Genomic DNA, 14,520 nt, shown 5'->3' with positions numbered 1-14,520 from the left:
TCAAATGACAAAAAGTTAATTTTCCTAATCAATCAATAAGAACAAGACCAGCCATTTGACATGAAAACGGGGGGAGCATATGAGTGAATCATAAAAAAGAAAAGCCACGATGATTTATAAGTCTAGTTTTAAAACGCTCAACTCCTCTCAAAAAGCGTGTAAATTAAATTAGAAACAAAATACTATTTTTCACCAGACAGTTACGATGTCAAAATCTGAGAGCAGTCAGTGCTGTCCAAGAGTTTAGGGGACAGGCGTTCACAGAGCTATTGGTGGGCGCCCCTCTCTGGAAAGCAACCTGGAAACATCTATCAAAATGAATACAAGCCTCTGACCCAGAAACCCCGACCCCATCTCTATACTGTCTATATGCAGGTGCTGTTCCCCCCACCCCTGAGATGCATTTATAGTAACAGCATCGCTGGCATTGGCAAAAACTCTGAAACAATCTAAAAGTCTTACAAAAATCAGTTAGGGGAATGATGAAACAAAATATGGATACGATCATACACTTGCACGCTATTCAACTATTTAAAAAGTCTGATGTACATGAATGGATGGGGAAATAACTTTATGGGTGATGGAATAGAGCTCTCTCTAAGATATATCAATTAAAATATAAGTTCAGAACACAGTGTAATATGATTTTATGTATATGAATTTTTTTTTTTTTTTTTTGGCTGCACCGTGCAGCATGTGGGATCTTAGTTCCCCGACCAGGGATCGAACCCGGGCCCCCTGCATTGGACGCACAGAGTCTTAATCACTGGACCGCCAGGGAAGTCCCTATAAATTTAAATATTAAAAAACATTAAAAAAAATTAAAACACTAGGATGTGTTGATGGTGATTATATCTGGGGAATAAGATTTTATATTCTTATGTGTTAAAATTTTTTGTCAAGCAGCAATATTGTCTTTGTAATATAATGTTATGTTTTAATAGTTTAATAAATTAAACTAATTTAAATGTGCCTCTCCCATCCTTAGGTTCCCTTTCCTACTCCCAACAAGTATATTGTGCCTTCTGTTTCTGCATCCAGTACTTTACCACTGTGCATTAAAGACCTTTATATAAAATGCTGTATTTGTATCACACTATTTTGTTATGACATGTTTATACCACCTTATTTCAAAATGTCACGAAGGTGGCTGTTTCATCCTATAAAGAACTAATTATACCAGGTCCACCAGAAGTTGGGGTGAAAGGGATTTAGAGACCATCTAATCCAAACCCTAGTCCCACAGCACACATTTTAATCCCAGACAGCAAAACGCATCGTCCTTGTACACCATGAAACTGGTTTTTTAGAAATATTTAACAATTTTCTTTTTTAGATTACTGTCTCTCACTGGTTTTTCCCCCCCTTCCTTGTGCATTAGCTAATTTTTACCTCTAGGTGGAAGCAGAAGCCGACTCATTGGGAAATCTTTTGGAGAAAATCTGAAATACGGTTATTTCTTTACACAAAATGTTGACCTCTGTTCTGGGGCAGAAGCCCATCGCCAGAGGTGAACCTTTGGAGTATCACTCCCCGGGGAGGTGGGACAGCTTGGGTGGGTGTGGCTTGCACTTCCCCTAGGAGCTCCACGCAGCGACAGGACCCCTGAATTCCGGGTGCCTGGAAGAGTCTGTCCACCTCCTGGCCAGAGATCCAGGCCTTGGACCAGAAGGAGCCCTCTGGCCCAAAGGGAGGGTGTGGGGAGCCCTGTCCCCTGCCACGGCCTGGACACAGCCGGGTCTGCTCCCCGCTCCACAGTCCCCCCCCCCACCCCAGCCCGTGGGATGCACATTCGCGGGCACGCCATCTCTCAGCCCCTCCTGTGTTTCTGTGACCAGGTGAGGACGGACGGGGGCAGCGGGCGACGGTGCCTCACTCACCCGCCTGTGTGGACTTCCTCCGCGCCTTCTTGATGTCCTCCTCCGTCTTGTTGCTCAGCTTTATCTCCAGCTGCTGGGTCTTCATCTCCAGGTCTCTCTGCCGCTCCGTGAGGGCTTTCCGGGCCTGGGGTCCAAGGACGTGAAGCTGTTCATGGGCTCAGAGCCAGGAAGGGCCTATGGGGCACACGGGGCCTGGCTTCCCCTTTTCTAGGTAAGAGTACTTTCTTTTCCCTGCTTTTGTGGATGAGGCCACAGTGGCTCCGACAGACTAAGCAGCTAGACCAGCATCACCCAGCCAGTCAGGGACCACGTGGAGGCTGCAAAGCATCCTCTCATCCCCATCTCTTGGCCTAGAGCAAGCCTCCCACAGCATGTTTTCATTGCAGCACGTACACGTGCTGGGGACCCAAGCGGTCCTAAAATCACAGCTTCTCCGGGGTGGCAGGGACCACAAAGGTCGACATCACTTCCCAGCAGTGCTTAGCAGCTGGTAGCACCAGGCTCCCCATTCTGGGGCAGGATGGGCCCTTTGGTGGCAGCTACTGGCAGGGGTGGGGATTCCATCAGGGGGGAATCTGCCAGGTGAGCCCCAGGCAAAGGGGGGCCCCATGTGGACCGACAGCACATCCAGGCTCCAAGACCCACAAAAGCAGGGTGTACCTTGTCTCATGTGCCGGATGGAGGCCCCCTATGCCCTCCACTGCAGGTGCAGCCACGCCCACTCCCACTCAGAATCTGAGCACCAGGGAGAAGCGGCCCACCTACTCTTTGGCTGGGGGAGGGGGATTTCATACTCCCCACCCCTCCAGATCCTATCACAGGGGGACAAGCCTCTGCCTCGGCACACGGAGCCCCTGCTGGTTCCCAGCCCCCTCTCCTCCAGCAGGACCCTCCCACCCTGGCACCCTGGGCCTCACCTTCTCCACCGCGGCATAGCGGCTGGCGAGCTGCTTGCGGAGGTCTGCAATGTGGTGGTCACACTTTTTCATGTCCTTCTTGAAGTTCTCGCGGAAGTTCATGAGGGGCTTCTCCACCTCACTGTGAAGCTGTCGATGGGGGAGATACACTCAGGACCCCGGGGCAGCAGCTGCAAGTGGAGGGAGGGGGCGCTGCCCCCGACCCTGCAGGCGAGGATGGGGGGCCTTCCCACCGGAAGGTCAGAGACAAGTGGCTGCTTATCTGGTAGTGGTCGAGGAAGTCACCTCAGCTGGCCACGTCCCAGCGTTCACACCAATGGACAGGTTAGCATCTGGAGCCTTCGAGTCCCTTGTGGGCACCCCCTTCCTGCGCTAAGTCCCCAGAGCTTCCTCTAGGGCTTTGCTCAGGTGTCCGGCTCCCTTTCTTTCCAACCTGGGAGCTTTCTCGGGGCAGAACCCAAGCCACCATCTCTGTGTCCCCAAGCACTTAACACAGGGACTGCTGGGTGGGTGACATTTAATCAGGTGATCTCGGGGCAGCTCTACTTATTGAACAGCTACTACGTGCCAGGTGCTGAGACCGCAGAGGATCTGCTCACGGTCTGGAGGTCGAGGAGGTCTTGTTAGGAGCTCAGGGCCACCCCCCCCCCTTCCTGAACTGTGCCTGCTGGTCTCTGCATGGAGGCTGGCGCAACCCCACCGCACCAGAATGAACTGGCCTCGCACCCCCAGGGACAGAGAAGAGTCCTTTATGCTCTGAGAGGTGCTGGGTGAGGATGGTTTTCAAGCTTTTTCCTTCTCTTTCATTCCTTCCCTCTCTCCCACTCCACTCTCTTTGGAAGGAGAACTTTTACTTAAAACTTTTTTTGGGGGGGGGGGTTGTGAACATGAGATGTATCTGATAAGAAAACAGATAAATGTGGACCTGCTGTGGTCAAAGTCACAGCCTAGAGCCCCCCGACTCAGCCTCTCAGAGCCCCACCCATTGGCCCCCCTGGGAAGCAGAGCTGAACTTCCCTGGGTGGACGACATCCCACCTCGGGGGTTCTGTGATCGCTCTCCTCCTCCCCTTCACCAGGCCCCTTCTTCCTACATTATCTTTTCCCCAGAGACCTCAAGGACAGACGTGTTCCTGGTCCTAAAGCACCGATTACACATCACTGTGAGCTCTAGGAGGGTGGGGACCATGCCGGCTGGGTCACTGCTGTGTCCGCAGCATCTGGCCAGAGCTGGTGCACAGTGGGTGACCCTTCTCTACTTAGATCTTCAGGGCCCAATGCCCCGGGTGACAAGACGATGCTTTGTTGGTGGACAACCTTCAAAGACTAACAGAGAGCGCGGGCTGCACAAACGCCCTTCTCTTCCTCCTGTTGGTTGTAACGTCCGCTATCATTTTGTTGAGCCCTTGGAAGCTTCCTTACACAGGAAAACACCCCCATCTGGTGGCAGTTTGTAAGATGCCACAAACTTGAGCGCTGCTGAGAACAAGAAAACACCTTCCCCACACAGATTAGGCTTCGAGGGAGGAGGGGGAGGGGCTGCATCACTGGCTGCCATGGGAACCGGCTCCTGCCGGGGGCTCTACGTGGGTTAACTCAGCCTGTTGACCCAGTAACTCCGCGGTCTCTTTCTGAGGGATTTCCATACTTCATGTACCCAGGAGTGACCTTGCAGAGGCTTATCAATACTCAGGAGTCCTGGGCGCCGGCCCCAGATTCTGTGGTCTGGAGAAGGGCCCAGGATCCTGCCAACACACCCAAACGCTCTCCCCCAATTCCAAATGACATACTGGAAACATCGTGCTACTGGCTGTCAGAAGCATTCAACCCCGTGGATTGCAGACCCATGGATTCTCCCTCTGTATTTTAAGTACTTTGAAAATAAGGCTAATTTTTTTCTTTAAGAAAGTTGGCTGGGTGTTTTTTTATACTCATTCTTAACGTTTAAGCATCTCTGGCGAACCAGGAGGCAGAAGCCCTCCCTGGAAGCTTGTCCGCATGAACTTGAGCTGGCCTGGCTTGGATGCCAGAGGCTATTGAAGCCGTTTGGTTTGCCTTTCAGAATTCCTGTCTCCTCCTTTCATGTCACTCATCAGAAGAGAGTAAGAGAAAACTCGAGTTGGAAGGAATTTCAGAGACCACAGGGAGACCTCGGAGACATTGTGGGTTTGGGGCCAGACCACCACAATAAAGTGAAGACTGCAATAAATCGAGTCACATGGATTTTTTTGGTTTCCCAGTGCACATAAAAGTGATGTGTACACTATACTGTAGTCTGCTAAGTGTGTAATAGCTTTATGTCTTAAAAATGCACATACCGGGTCTTCCCTGGTGGCGCAGTGGTTAAGAATTCACCTGCCAATGCAGGGGACACAGGTTCGAGCCCTGGTCTGGGAAGATTCCACATGCCACGGATCAACTAAGCCCGTGTGCTACAACTACTGAGCCTGCACTCTAGAGCCGACGAGCCACAAGTACTGAGCCCCCGTGCCACAACTACTGAAGCCTGTGTGCCTAGAGCCCATGCTCCGCAACAAGAGAAGCCACCACAATGAGAAGCCCGCACGCTGCAACAAAGAGTAGCCCCCCTTCGCTGCAACTAGAGAAAGCCCACACACGGCAACGAAGACCCAACACAGCCATAAATAAATAAATAAATTTGTTTTAAAAAATGCACATACCTTAATTTTTAAAATACTTATTGCTAAAAAAATGCTAACCATCACCTGACAACGCAGGGTCGCCGCACATCTTCAATTTGTTAAAACAAAACAAAACAAACTACACACACACTAAAGCAAAGTGCTGTATTAAACAAGGTATGCCTGTATCTAGTCCAGTGGGTTACTAAGAGTTGTGAAATCATTTTAGTGGGTCAGGACCTGCTTTTAGATGAGCATAGCCCAGACACGAAGAGAAGATATCAGAGTGCATTTTAGGCAGAAGGATAAGCAGTTTCACAAACAGCTGTTTTAGCCACGTACACGTGTATCTGTATGCGGATATCTGGAGGTGGATACCTGTGTGTTCCAGGTGGCCATGGAAAATGTATAACGGTGGGTCACAGTCAAGTAAGGTTCAAGTCACTGATCTGGTCTAATCTCTTCATTTCACACATGAAAAAAATGGAAGCTCAGAGATGCTAAGTGACTTGCCCAAGGTCATAAAGCTTGTTAGTGATGGCACTGACATAAAAGTCGTGTCTCCTGAGGCTCACTGTGCCCCCCAAAATCTTCTGGCTGAATGCATGGCCTCGATTGCAGGATTAGATTTTCTCCCATCAGAAGGAATTTTTCTGTTCTCCCTTCTTCACCCAGAAGCGGGTATAACTTCCTTTATATATAGCAATCTTATTTCTCTAACAGCCTGTTGCTATGAACAATGGCTCGAGCTAGGAGACTAGAAAAGCCTAAATGATTCCTGAAATGAAATTGCGTTTCTTAAAGAGCTCTCGCCCCCGACACAGAACATTCAGGGTGGAATTTTTCAACGAGCCTTTTGGAGCTGATGGTAAAATGGACTTCGCGCATATGGAGCCGTATTATCCAGGGCGGACGGATACTCCTTGGAGCCTTTTCTTTTCAAGGAATTGTCATACAACCACTGGGCTGCCACCATGATTGCCTGAGGGCACCGACACCCACCGATGGGCTGGAGGCAGCAGACATTCTTACAGAAAAATCTATGTGTGAATTTTGTGTGAACCTTCTTCAGAAGCCTCCCGTCAGCTACCTGAAGTCAGCCCTGAATTAAAACATCCCGGCATTTGGAGGGCCAGACTGCACTGCCCTGGACAGTCCTTAAGAGAGGGCAAAGTGCTCTTCAGAACAGGGTTCTGTGTTTTAAATGCCACTGGTCTGCCCGGAGAAAAGGTCTGGGGGTCAAAGCTGCAATTCACTCAGTCCTCTCCTCTGCTTCCTCAGCAGCTGAGCCAACTTGGCTGTGTGACCACTGGCTGCGATTTAACCCCTCTGTTCCTTCTCATTTGTGAAACGGAGATGCTGTCTTGAACAGTAGCTGATAAAATTGAGGGAGATGAATTATATCCTACACCTAACACTTACATCACCGTGATACTGTGATATAATAACAAATATATATTTTGCTTTTTGTCCCCAGCTCCTGGCTGGAGCTCCTAGAGCCTTTGCAATTTCCTAAACAACAACGGTCCCAGGAGCATCCTTTGGTCTAATATTTGGTCTCTGACCCACTGTTCCTGATACCAAGCTCCTACATCCCTTGGAATTTCCTGGGTGACAGAAGGGTCTTTTGTTCGAATGAGGTGCCTCTGCCTGGGCTCCTGGACGGGGGCTGGTCACCACAAAGACCAAGCCATGATTAGAAGCTTGTAACTTTCAGCCCCCTCCCCATCACTTGGTAAGGGGGAGAGGAGAAGGGCCGGAGATTGAGTTAATAATTGATTCTGCCTATGTGATGAAACCTCTATAACAATCTGTCAATCTCAGGGCCCAGAGGGCTTCTGGACTGGTGAACACACTCAGACGTGCACACACATCTCTAGCCTTTATCCTATCCTTTAATATATAATAAACTGGTAAACCTAATAAGTGTTCCCCTGAGTTTCGCGAGCTGTTCTAGCAAATAATCAAACCTGAGGAGGGGGTCACGGGAACCCCTGATTTGTAGCCAAGTTGGACAGAAGTTGTGGGTAACCTGGGGACCCACTACTTATGATAGCCATCTGAAGTAGGGTTGGTCCTGTAGCACTGAGTCCTTAACCTGCAGGATCCTATGCTGACCCTGGGGGAGTTAGTGTCAGAACTGAATTAAACTGTAGGACCCCCAGCTGGGGTCAGGGAATTGGCTGGCGTGGGGAAAACCCACCCAGTTTGGTGACCAGACGTACTGCTGTGAGCAGCAGTAGTAAAAGGAAAGATTAGAGGAAAACACTGCACGGGGGGGAGTGCTCTGTCACCCGCTGGGCACCTTACGAACGATCGAGAATCAGGCGGCCTGCTGATGGAAAGTAAATGCCACCAGGATTCCTGGGGCTCCGGCAGGCAACCCTTCAGAAGCTCGCAGACCCGGCTCCCAGTCCCATCACAATGGCAGCCTCTGCATGCATCTCACAGTCAACGGAAGTTTCCACCACCGCAGAAGCTGGAGCTGCTGGGGGCTAGGAGGGAGAAGGGAGACCTAAAGGGAACACTACCGTGATCTACAGCTTAAAAACAACTCCCTGCTTTGCACGCAAGGCTCAAAAGAGACCCATTCACGGAGCTCCCTTCTCTCCCAGTACTTGAGAGACAAGTTCCTTGCCAAGTGTTGGTGTCTGAGGTTAGTGTGCCACTGCTGGCCCAGGAATTCTCACTCACATCTGGGTGTCAACTCAGTCCTGGGGCTCCAGCATCCTTCAGGAGCAGGGAGCTGGTAACGCTCTGTTTTTCCTCCCAGCCCAGCTCTTTATAAAGCTCCTTCACACATCTCAGCCGTACGAGTCACTCATCCTGCCCTCGGCGTGCGGAGAACCATCACGGGGTGGGGTGGAGACCTGGATACAAAGTCAGTTTCCTGGCTTCCAATAGCGCACTAAGCCCGGAAATGCAACTGTTGTGGAAGAAGCGCTAGAAAAGACATAGGACCTGGGAGCACTGAGTGCGGAAGTCGCGGGAAGGGGCAGCCATCTTTGTGGGATGCCACGTTCAAGTGGCATCCTCCTCCTTTACACCCTGATGTTAAAATGTGGGCTCAGGGGCTTCCCTGGTGGTGCAGTGGTTGAGAGTCCACCGGGACACGGGTTCGTGCCCCAGTCCGGGAAGATCCCACGTGCCGCGGAGCGGCTGGGCCCGTGAGCCATGGCCGCTGAGCCTGTGCGTCCGGAGCCTGTGCTCCGCAACGGGAGAGGCCACAACAGTGAGAGGCCCACGTACCGCAAAAAAAAAAAAAAAAAAAAAAAATGTGGGCTCAGAGGGTTTAAGCACTTTGTCCCAGTGTCCTCTTGGGCTGGTGACTGTGGGAGGGCAGAAGAAAGAGCGTAGACCCAGTAGGCAAAGGTCGCCGGGAATGATGCCCCTCTCCAGGGGCTCTCGTCCTTTAGAAGGCAAGCATCCTAGTGGGCGGCCCCATTAGTCACGCACACTTTAGTGTGAATTTCTCCCTTAGACTCTTGGTTTATTTTCCACCTGGAAAGCAGCTAAGATCCTGAGAGGGAATTTGGAGACAGGAGACAGGGAGTGGGGAAGAGAGGGTTGTTTGGAAACATGGAGAAATCTTGGCAGAAAGTAGGCCTCAAAAGACTAGGGGGTCGAGAGGAGATCGTCAGAGGTCCTACTCATTCATAACTTCATAAAATATTTATTGACATCTACTATGTACCAGGCACCACTCTGAGTCCTGAAGACAGAGTGAGTAGGAGAGAAACATCACTGTCCAAGGGCACGGTGCTAGAGTCTTTTGGACCAATGGAAAGAAGGATCAGCTACCTAGTCTGAAATTGTGTAACAACAGACACAACAAAACAAAAAAATTCTCCCTTCAAAATAGTCTAGTCTCTCCCGACACTAAGAAGAGATAGAAAATGCCAATGCGTTCCTTTGAAAGCCAAGCAACACAAAAGTGTAGTTTCATCACTCAGGGGCTCACCCGAGAAACTGAGGGGCATCTACCCTCACCTCGCAGAGGTGTGCTGGGGTTACTCGCACTGGCTCATCAGAGCCCAGGGTTAAGTTTGGAGGAATTTTGTGAGTTGGTTGTTAAAGACAGTATTAAAAATTAAATGATCTAAACTTAAAATTAACAAACTATATTAAAAACAAAGGTAATACACATCCTCATACCCTCCTAACTCCATCTGACTCTTATCCACGCTCTTGATGGATGTGTATGATTACTGATGCTATTTTGTTGGTATAGGGGGAGCACGGTCTAATGGTAGCAACTCTTCCCGACTCTTGAGATATACACCATGGAAACCGTGCAACACCACACCCTGCAGAGACAGCTGTTAAACGTTCAGCAGCACATCGGTGTGTAGGACCAACCCAGGGAGGGCTTACCTTGGCGGAGAACTTGAGGTGAACTTCAGCCTCGTCGGCAAGGCTCTTCTTCACCTGCGCCCACGCTTCTCCCAGGGAGCTGCAACACCAAGGAATCGATGAGGCTCGGGGAGGCCACACCGACCTCAGGTCAGAGGCCACGGCCCTCCCTGAGACAGGATGGTGGGTCTTGACCCCGAGTCCCGGGGGAGCATACGACACAAGAGACCGTGGACTTGGATGAGGCAGAGGCCAGGCACAAAACAAACCTGAGTGCCACGCCTCGACCTGTGTGAGCAGAGGGGCCTTCCCGAACCAAGCTGAGAGAATAGACGGCAACAGACGGCCGAGTGCCTGGGGAAATACCCAGAAGCCCAGAGGACTGGGGAGATGTGAGAGGGAGCTGGGGTACAGTGCCGTGAGGACCCTAATACCTGGCCCATTACTGTCTCCGGCCTTCCTGTCGCTCCTCCCTGGTTTACTGTTGAGGGTTGGAAATGCCCGCTGGCAAGCCAAGGAAGGAGAACGGATGCCTTTTCAGGGAGAAGCCCTTCTCAAACAGAAGGCACCACGTAGCCCTGCTTGCGGGCGAACCTCCAGCGGCCTGACTTCCAAGGAGGGCAAAAATGGACCACCTGGGTCTAGGAGCCTCTTAGGGATGCTCACACAGCAGAGGAGGCTCGCCATCACCATCCTCAGGAGCATGGCCCCCCCGCTAGTACCTATTCTGGATTGTGAACCGCGGTGCTGCCCACAGCCAACCAGAGAAGCGCAACGTCCTCTAAGCTAAATAACTTTTCCACTGGTAGGAGATGTTCCAAACAGAAGCAGTCTCCTAAGTCCCCCAGACTCTGGAACGCAGGCCCCCGTGCTCCCGTCTCCCTGATTTGGAATTCTTGAACCTTGGTGACCTTCAAAATGACACTCCTGCACGTCTGCTCGAGACCTCTCCACCCAGCTGGTAAACCCGGGCTGAATGGTCAGTTGACTTAATTTCATCAAAAAGCCACTTCCCCCAGAGAATTCATTAAACTTGAGGGGCAAAAAGCTGATTCAAAGACAGCAGGCTGCGAGGCTTCTGGGTTTTGAGCCGAGCAGCCAGCAGCTGAGAATTACCCAACAGAACAGAACAGAACCGATCTCTGTGGTCAGAGTCCGGGCCTGTCTGGTCATGGTGCTGGCTCAGGCCAAGGCGGCTGTTTATGGGAAATGACTGATTGATTTTATCTTGGAGTCCGGCAGCAAAGAAAGGTCCCCTCAGGTGATCCCAGCTGGGCGGCCCACCCGAGAAGAGATGGAGTGAGAATCGGAGCGATCCAAGCTGCTGGCATTTGTCTCGGCCTGAAGGGCCTGAGCTCCCGGGGAGCTGGGCTGGGCCCACACTGGGTGGCCTGGCTCCTTACCTGACTGGGCGGACGGGTAGGGGGTCCAGGGTGGGGGGAGGAGGGAGTGGAAGCGGTCACGATAGTCATACAGATACGGGATCGGAACAGCAGGTCCGGAAAGAGACTCGCCCAGATGCAGGCGATGCGCTTGCAGCAAAGGTGCCAAGTATCTCCATGGAGAACAGACAAGCCTTTCAAGAAATGGCCCAGAGACAACTGTACATCCACAGGGAAGAAAGGAATCCCGCCCCTGACCTATGCCACACACAAAGATGATCTCAAGATGGATCACACAGCTACAGGGAAAGCCAACAAGCTTACGGAAGCAGTCCCAGGAGGAGGGGGAGTTTGACGAAAGGGGGCTGGAGGGGGCTTCTCCCTGCAGCTGAGCTAATCGCCGGCCGGCAGGAGGTACACACGAGAGCCCAGAAGCCCTGGTGGTGCCGAGAGATTGTAAGTCTGCTGTCAGCAGAGCACGTGGTCAGTAACTGGCCCAGGGACAGGGACAGCGGCCTGAGACTGTCATCTGAGGGTCATCGGGAGGAAAGGGCGAAAGCACAGTTTCACGCTCAGGACAATGTCCTCGGCCCCGCCTCCAGGCTGGGCCCTCATTAGTAGGAGGACGTCACTCCAAACACTCAGCTGGGCCTGTCTGAGCTGGTCCAGCCCCAAGCAGGCCTCTCCCCTCCCAATATTCCAGCCGCCTTGGAGCCACGTCACAAGTTAGAAAAAAAGGCCATTTAGAAATTCTCTCACTGAAGAGAGATTTTTTTCATCTGATAAGAGGTTAATGAAAAAACAAAACAAAACCCAAAACCCGAGATATCATTTCTCACGCGGTTCCAGCTGACCGTCTGAGCCTGCCAAATCAAAACACATGTTACTGTCACAACTACCACAGGAGAGCAAAACTGGAGGCAGGACAAATCACCTGATTCTGTTTATTTACCAACGTGCACACACCCTGTGGAATCTAATTTGGACACAGCACAACTCAAGTCTCCCCGTCCGCGCCTTCCTAGGCTGCCCCACATTTCAAGGCTCCGGCGTCGCGCTTTGAAAGTTTCAGGTGGACGGGCTGGCGTGCAAAGCTGTGTGTGAATGCAAAACAGTGTAGCTGCAGGTTGCGAGTAGGGGCGGGTCCATGCGCCTCCGGAAGGAGCGTGTGTCTGGGGGTGGTGCGTGCTCGCAGGGGAGATGGGGGGTATGTGTTCCTGGCTGTGTTGCACGTGAGCAGCGCCGATGCTGGAACGTGAGCGTGTGGCGGGTTGCCCCGTGTTTGGGGGTGCACGTGTGTACGGCATGAAGGCGAGGGCCGACTCCTGGCTCGTGCAGCTGGGAGCATATGCTGTGTGTGTTGGCCGGACGGAGTGTCCCTGGCAGCAGCTCAGGCCGAGGAGGTGGAAGCCTCTTCCAGAGCAGCTCTGCATTGCAGGGCATGGGGGTACTTAGGAAAGCCCCCTGCCCAGGCTGGAGGGGAGACTCCTCGACAAGCCCCCTTCCTGCCCTGGTCTCAGGCCCGGTGCAGGGAGTAGGAGGAAGCCGGAGGCAACTTCATTTATGTCCCTGGAAGAGACACTGGCCGCGCAGGACCACCCAGTGGCCTGCTGGGTCAATGAAAACCATTCAGAGGCAGCCTCTTGGCTAGACAGCGAGCCCACACAGAGGCCCTAATCAAAGCCACATTTGGTTGGCAAAGCCCCATCGCCTGAAGGATTCAAGCCATGCAGGCAGATTTGGCCTTGTTCAACATCACAGCTCTCTGACGACCACAGCCATCCCATGACAGAATGTCTTCCATCCCCGGGGGCTCACTTCCTCTTGTAGGAGGGATTCGAACAGAGGCTGCACTGGAGGGAGGTCGGACTAGAGACAGGACCTCGGGGGACCTTTCAACTCTAACCTCCTGAGACTCTGTATTTGTTTTAGTATTGAGGTGAAATTCACATAACACAAAATTAACCACTTTAAAGAGGATAAACATTTACTACATTTGCCATCTTGTGCAATCATCGCCTCTAGTTTCAAAACATTTTTATCACCCTGTGATGGACTGAATGTGTTCCCCAAATTCAGACGTTGCAGCTCTAACCCACAGTGTGGCTGTTATCTGGAAATGGGGCCTCTAAGGAAGTAATTAGGGTTAAATGAGGTCATACGGGTGGGGAAGAAGTGACACCGGAGAGCTCTTTGTCTCTCCTCACCGAGGAAGAGCCACCTGCAACGCAGAGGGAGCTCTCACCGGACACCAACCCTGCCAGCACCTTGACCTTGGACTCCCCAACCTCCAGAACCGTGATTAATTACATTTCTGTTGCTTAAGCTACCCCGTCTATGGTATTCTGTTACAGCAGCCCAAGTCGATGAACACATACCCCAGAAGGAAACCTCGTATCCATTAAGCAGTTACCAGTCCCCTTTTCTCCCAGCCCCTGGCAATCACCCATCTTTATTCTGTCTCTATGGATTTGTCTATTCTGAACATTTCATATAAATGGATCATACAGTATGCAACCTTTGTGTCTTGCTTCTTTCACTTAACATGTTTTCGAGGTTCATCCACATAGTAAGGTGGATCAGTACTTCACTCCTTTTTATGGCTGAATAATATTCCATCATATACCCGTATATCCAACGTGGACAGACCACGATGTGTTTATGCATCCATCCTTCGATGGACGTTTGGGTTGTTTCCGCCTTTTGGCTACAGTGAACTGTACTGCTATGAACATGCGTGTACATGTATTCGAATATCTGCTTTTAATTCTTTTGGACATAAACCGAGGAGTGGAATTGCTGGATCATACGGTAACCCTATGCTTAGTTTCCTGAGGCACTGCCAAACTGTTTTCCACAGTGGCTGTGTCATTTTGCATTCCCACCAACAGGTTGAAACTCTTCGTTAACAGATGGAGCGGAGAAGGCTACAGTCTTTCCCCAACTAGGGATCTTTCTGTGGCTGGGAGGGTGGGGCTGAGCCTCTCCCAGCCCGGGTCCCAACCAAGGAGGTCTGGACTGTCACAGCAGGAGGGGGAGGGGAGCCTGGGCCTCAGGCCCACAGGAGAGAATTCTAAACAAGGGGACTGGGTGTGGAATCCCGTCACACCTAGTTTCCTACCAGCCTGCTCTCAGCAAAAGGGGAGCAGGGGTTGGCATCTGGAGGCTGGTTCCCAGCTACCAGGTGACAGGGCAGAGGGGGTCCTGACATACTCCAGCATCTGGCAGGAGGCCCTTGGCCGCTAGACAGTAGATAATGCGGAAGTGCCAACCTTGAGGGTGAATGCCCACACCTGGAGTCATGGCTGGCCAGCTGGAGCCATGAATGCCCACTTTGAACCATGAAT

At 51.6% G+C, this 14,520-nt stretch overlaps 1 protein-coding gene across 4 annotated transcripts in view; it reads right to left on the bottom strand.

Moving 5' to 3' along the window:
- The window catches only part of GAS7 (growth arrest specific 7), a 200,909-nt gene that overhangs the window by 10,167 nt on the left and 176,222 nt on the right, over positions 1-14,520 (bottom strand). For all 4 annotated transcript variants that reach the window (XM_029212829.1, XM_029212831.1, XM_029212830.1 and 1 more), the window contains exons 9-11: positions 9,813-9,891; positions 2,798-2,926; positions 1,881-2,004 (exon numbers count right to left, since the gene is read on the bottom strand). In XM_029212829.1, the coding sequence (XP_029068662.1) occupies positions 1,881-2,004; positions 2,798-2,926; positions 9,813-9,891 (332 nt within the window). The remainder of the gene's footprint in view (positions 1-1,880; positions 2,005-2,797; positions 2,927-9,812; positions 9,892-14,520) is intronic.

The sequence above is a fragment of the Monodon monoceros genome, unplaced genomic scaffold (genome assembly GCF_005190385.1).
Source record: "Monodon monoceros isolate NGI ecotype Baffin Bay Population unplaced genomic scaffold, NGI_Narwhal_1 Super_Scaffold_9, whole genome shotgun sequence".
Lineage (NCBI taxonomy): Eukaryota > Metazoa > Chordata > Mammalia > Artiodactyla > Monodontidae > Monodon > Monodon monoceros.
Note: the sequence above shows the minus strand (reverse complement) of the source record. Positions and strands in the feature narration are given on the sequence as shown.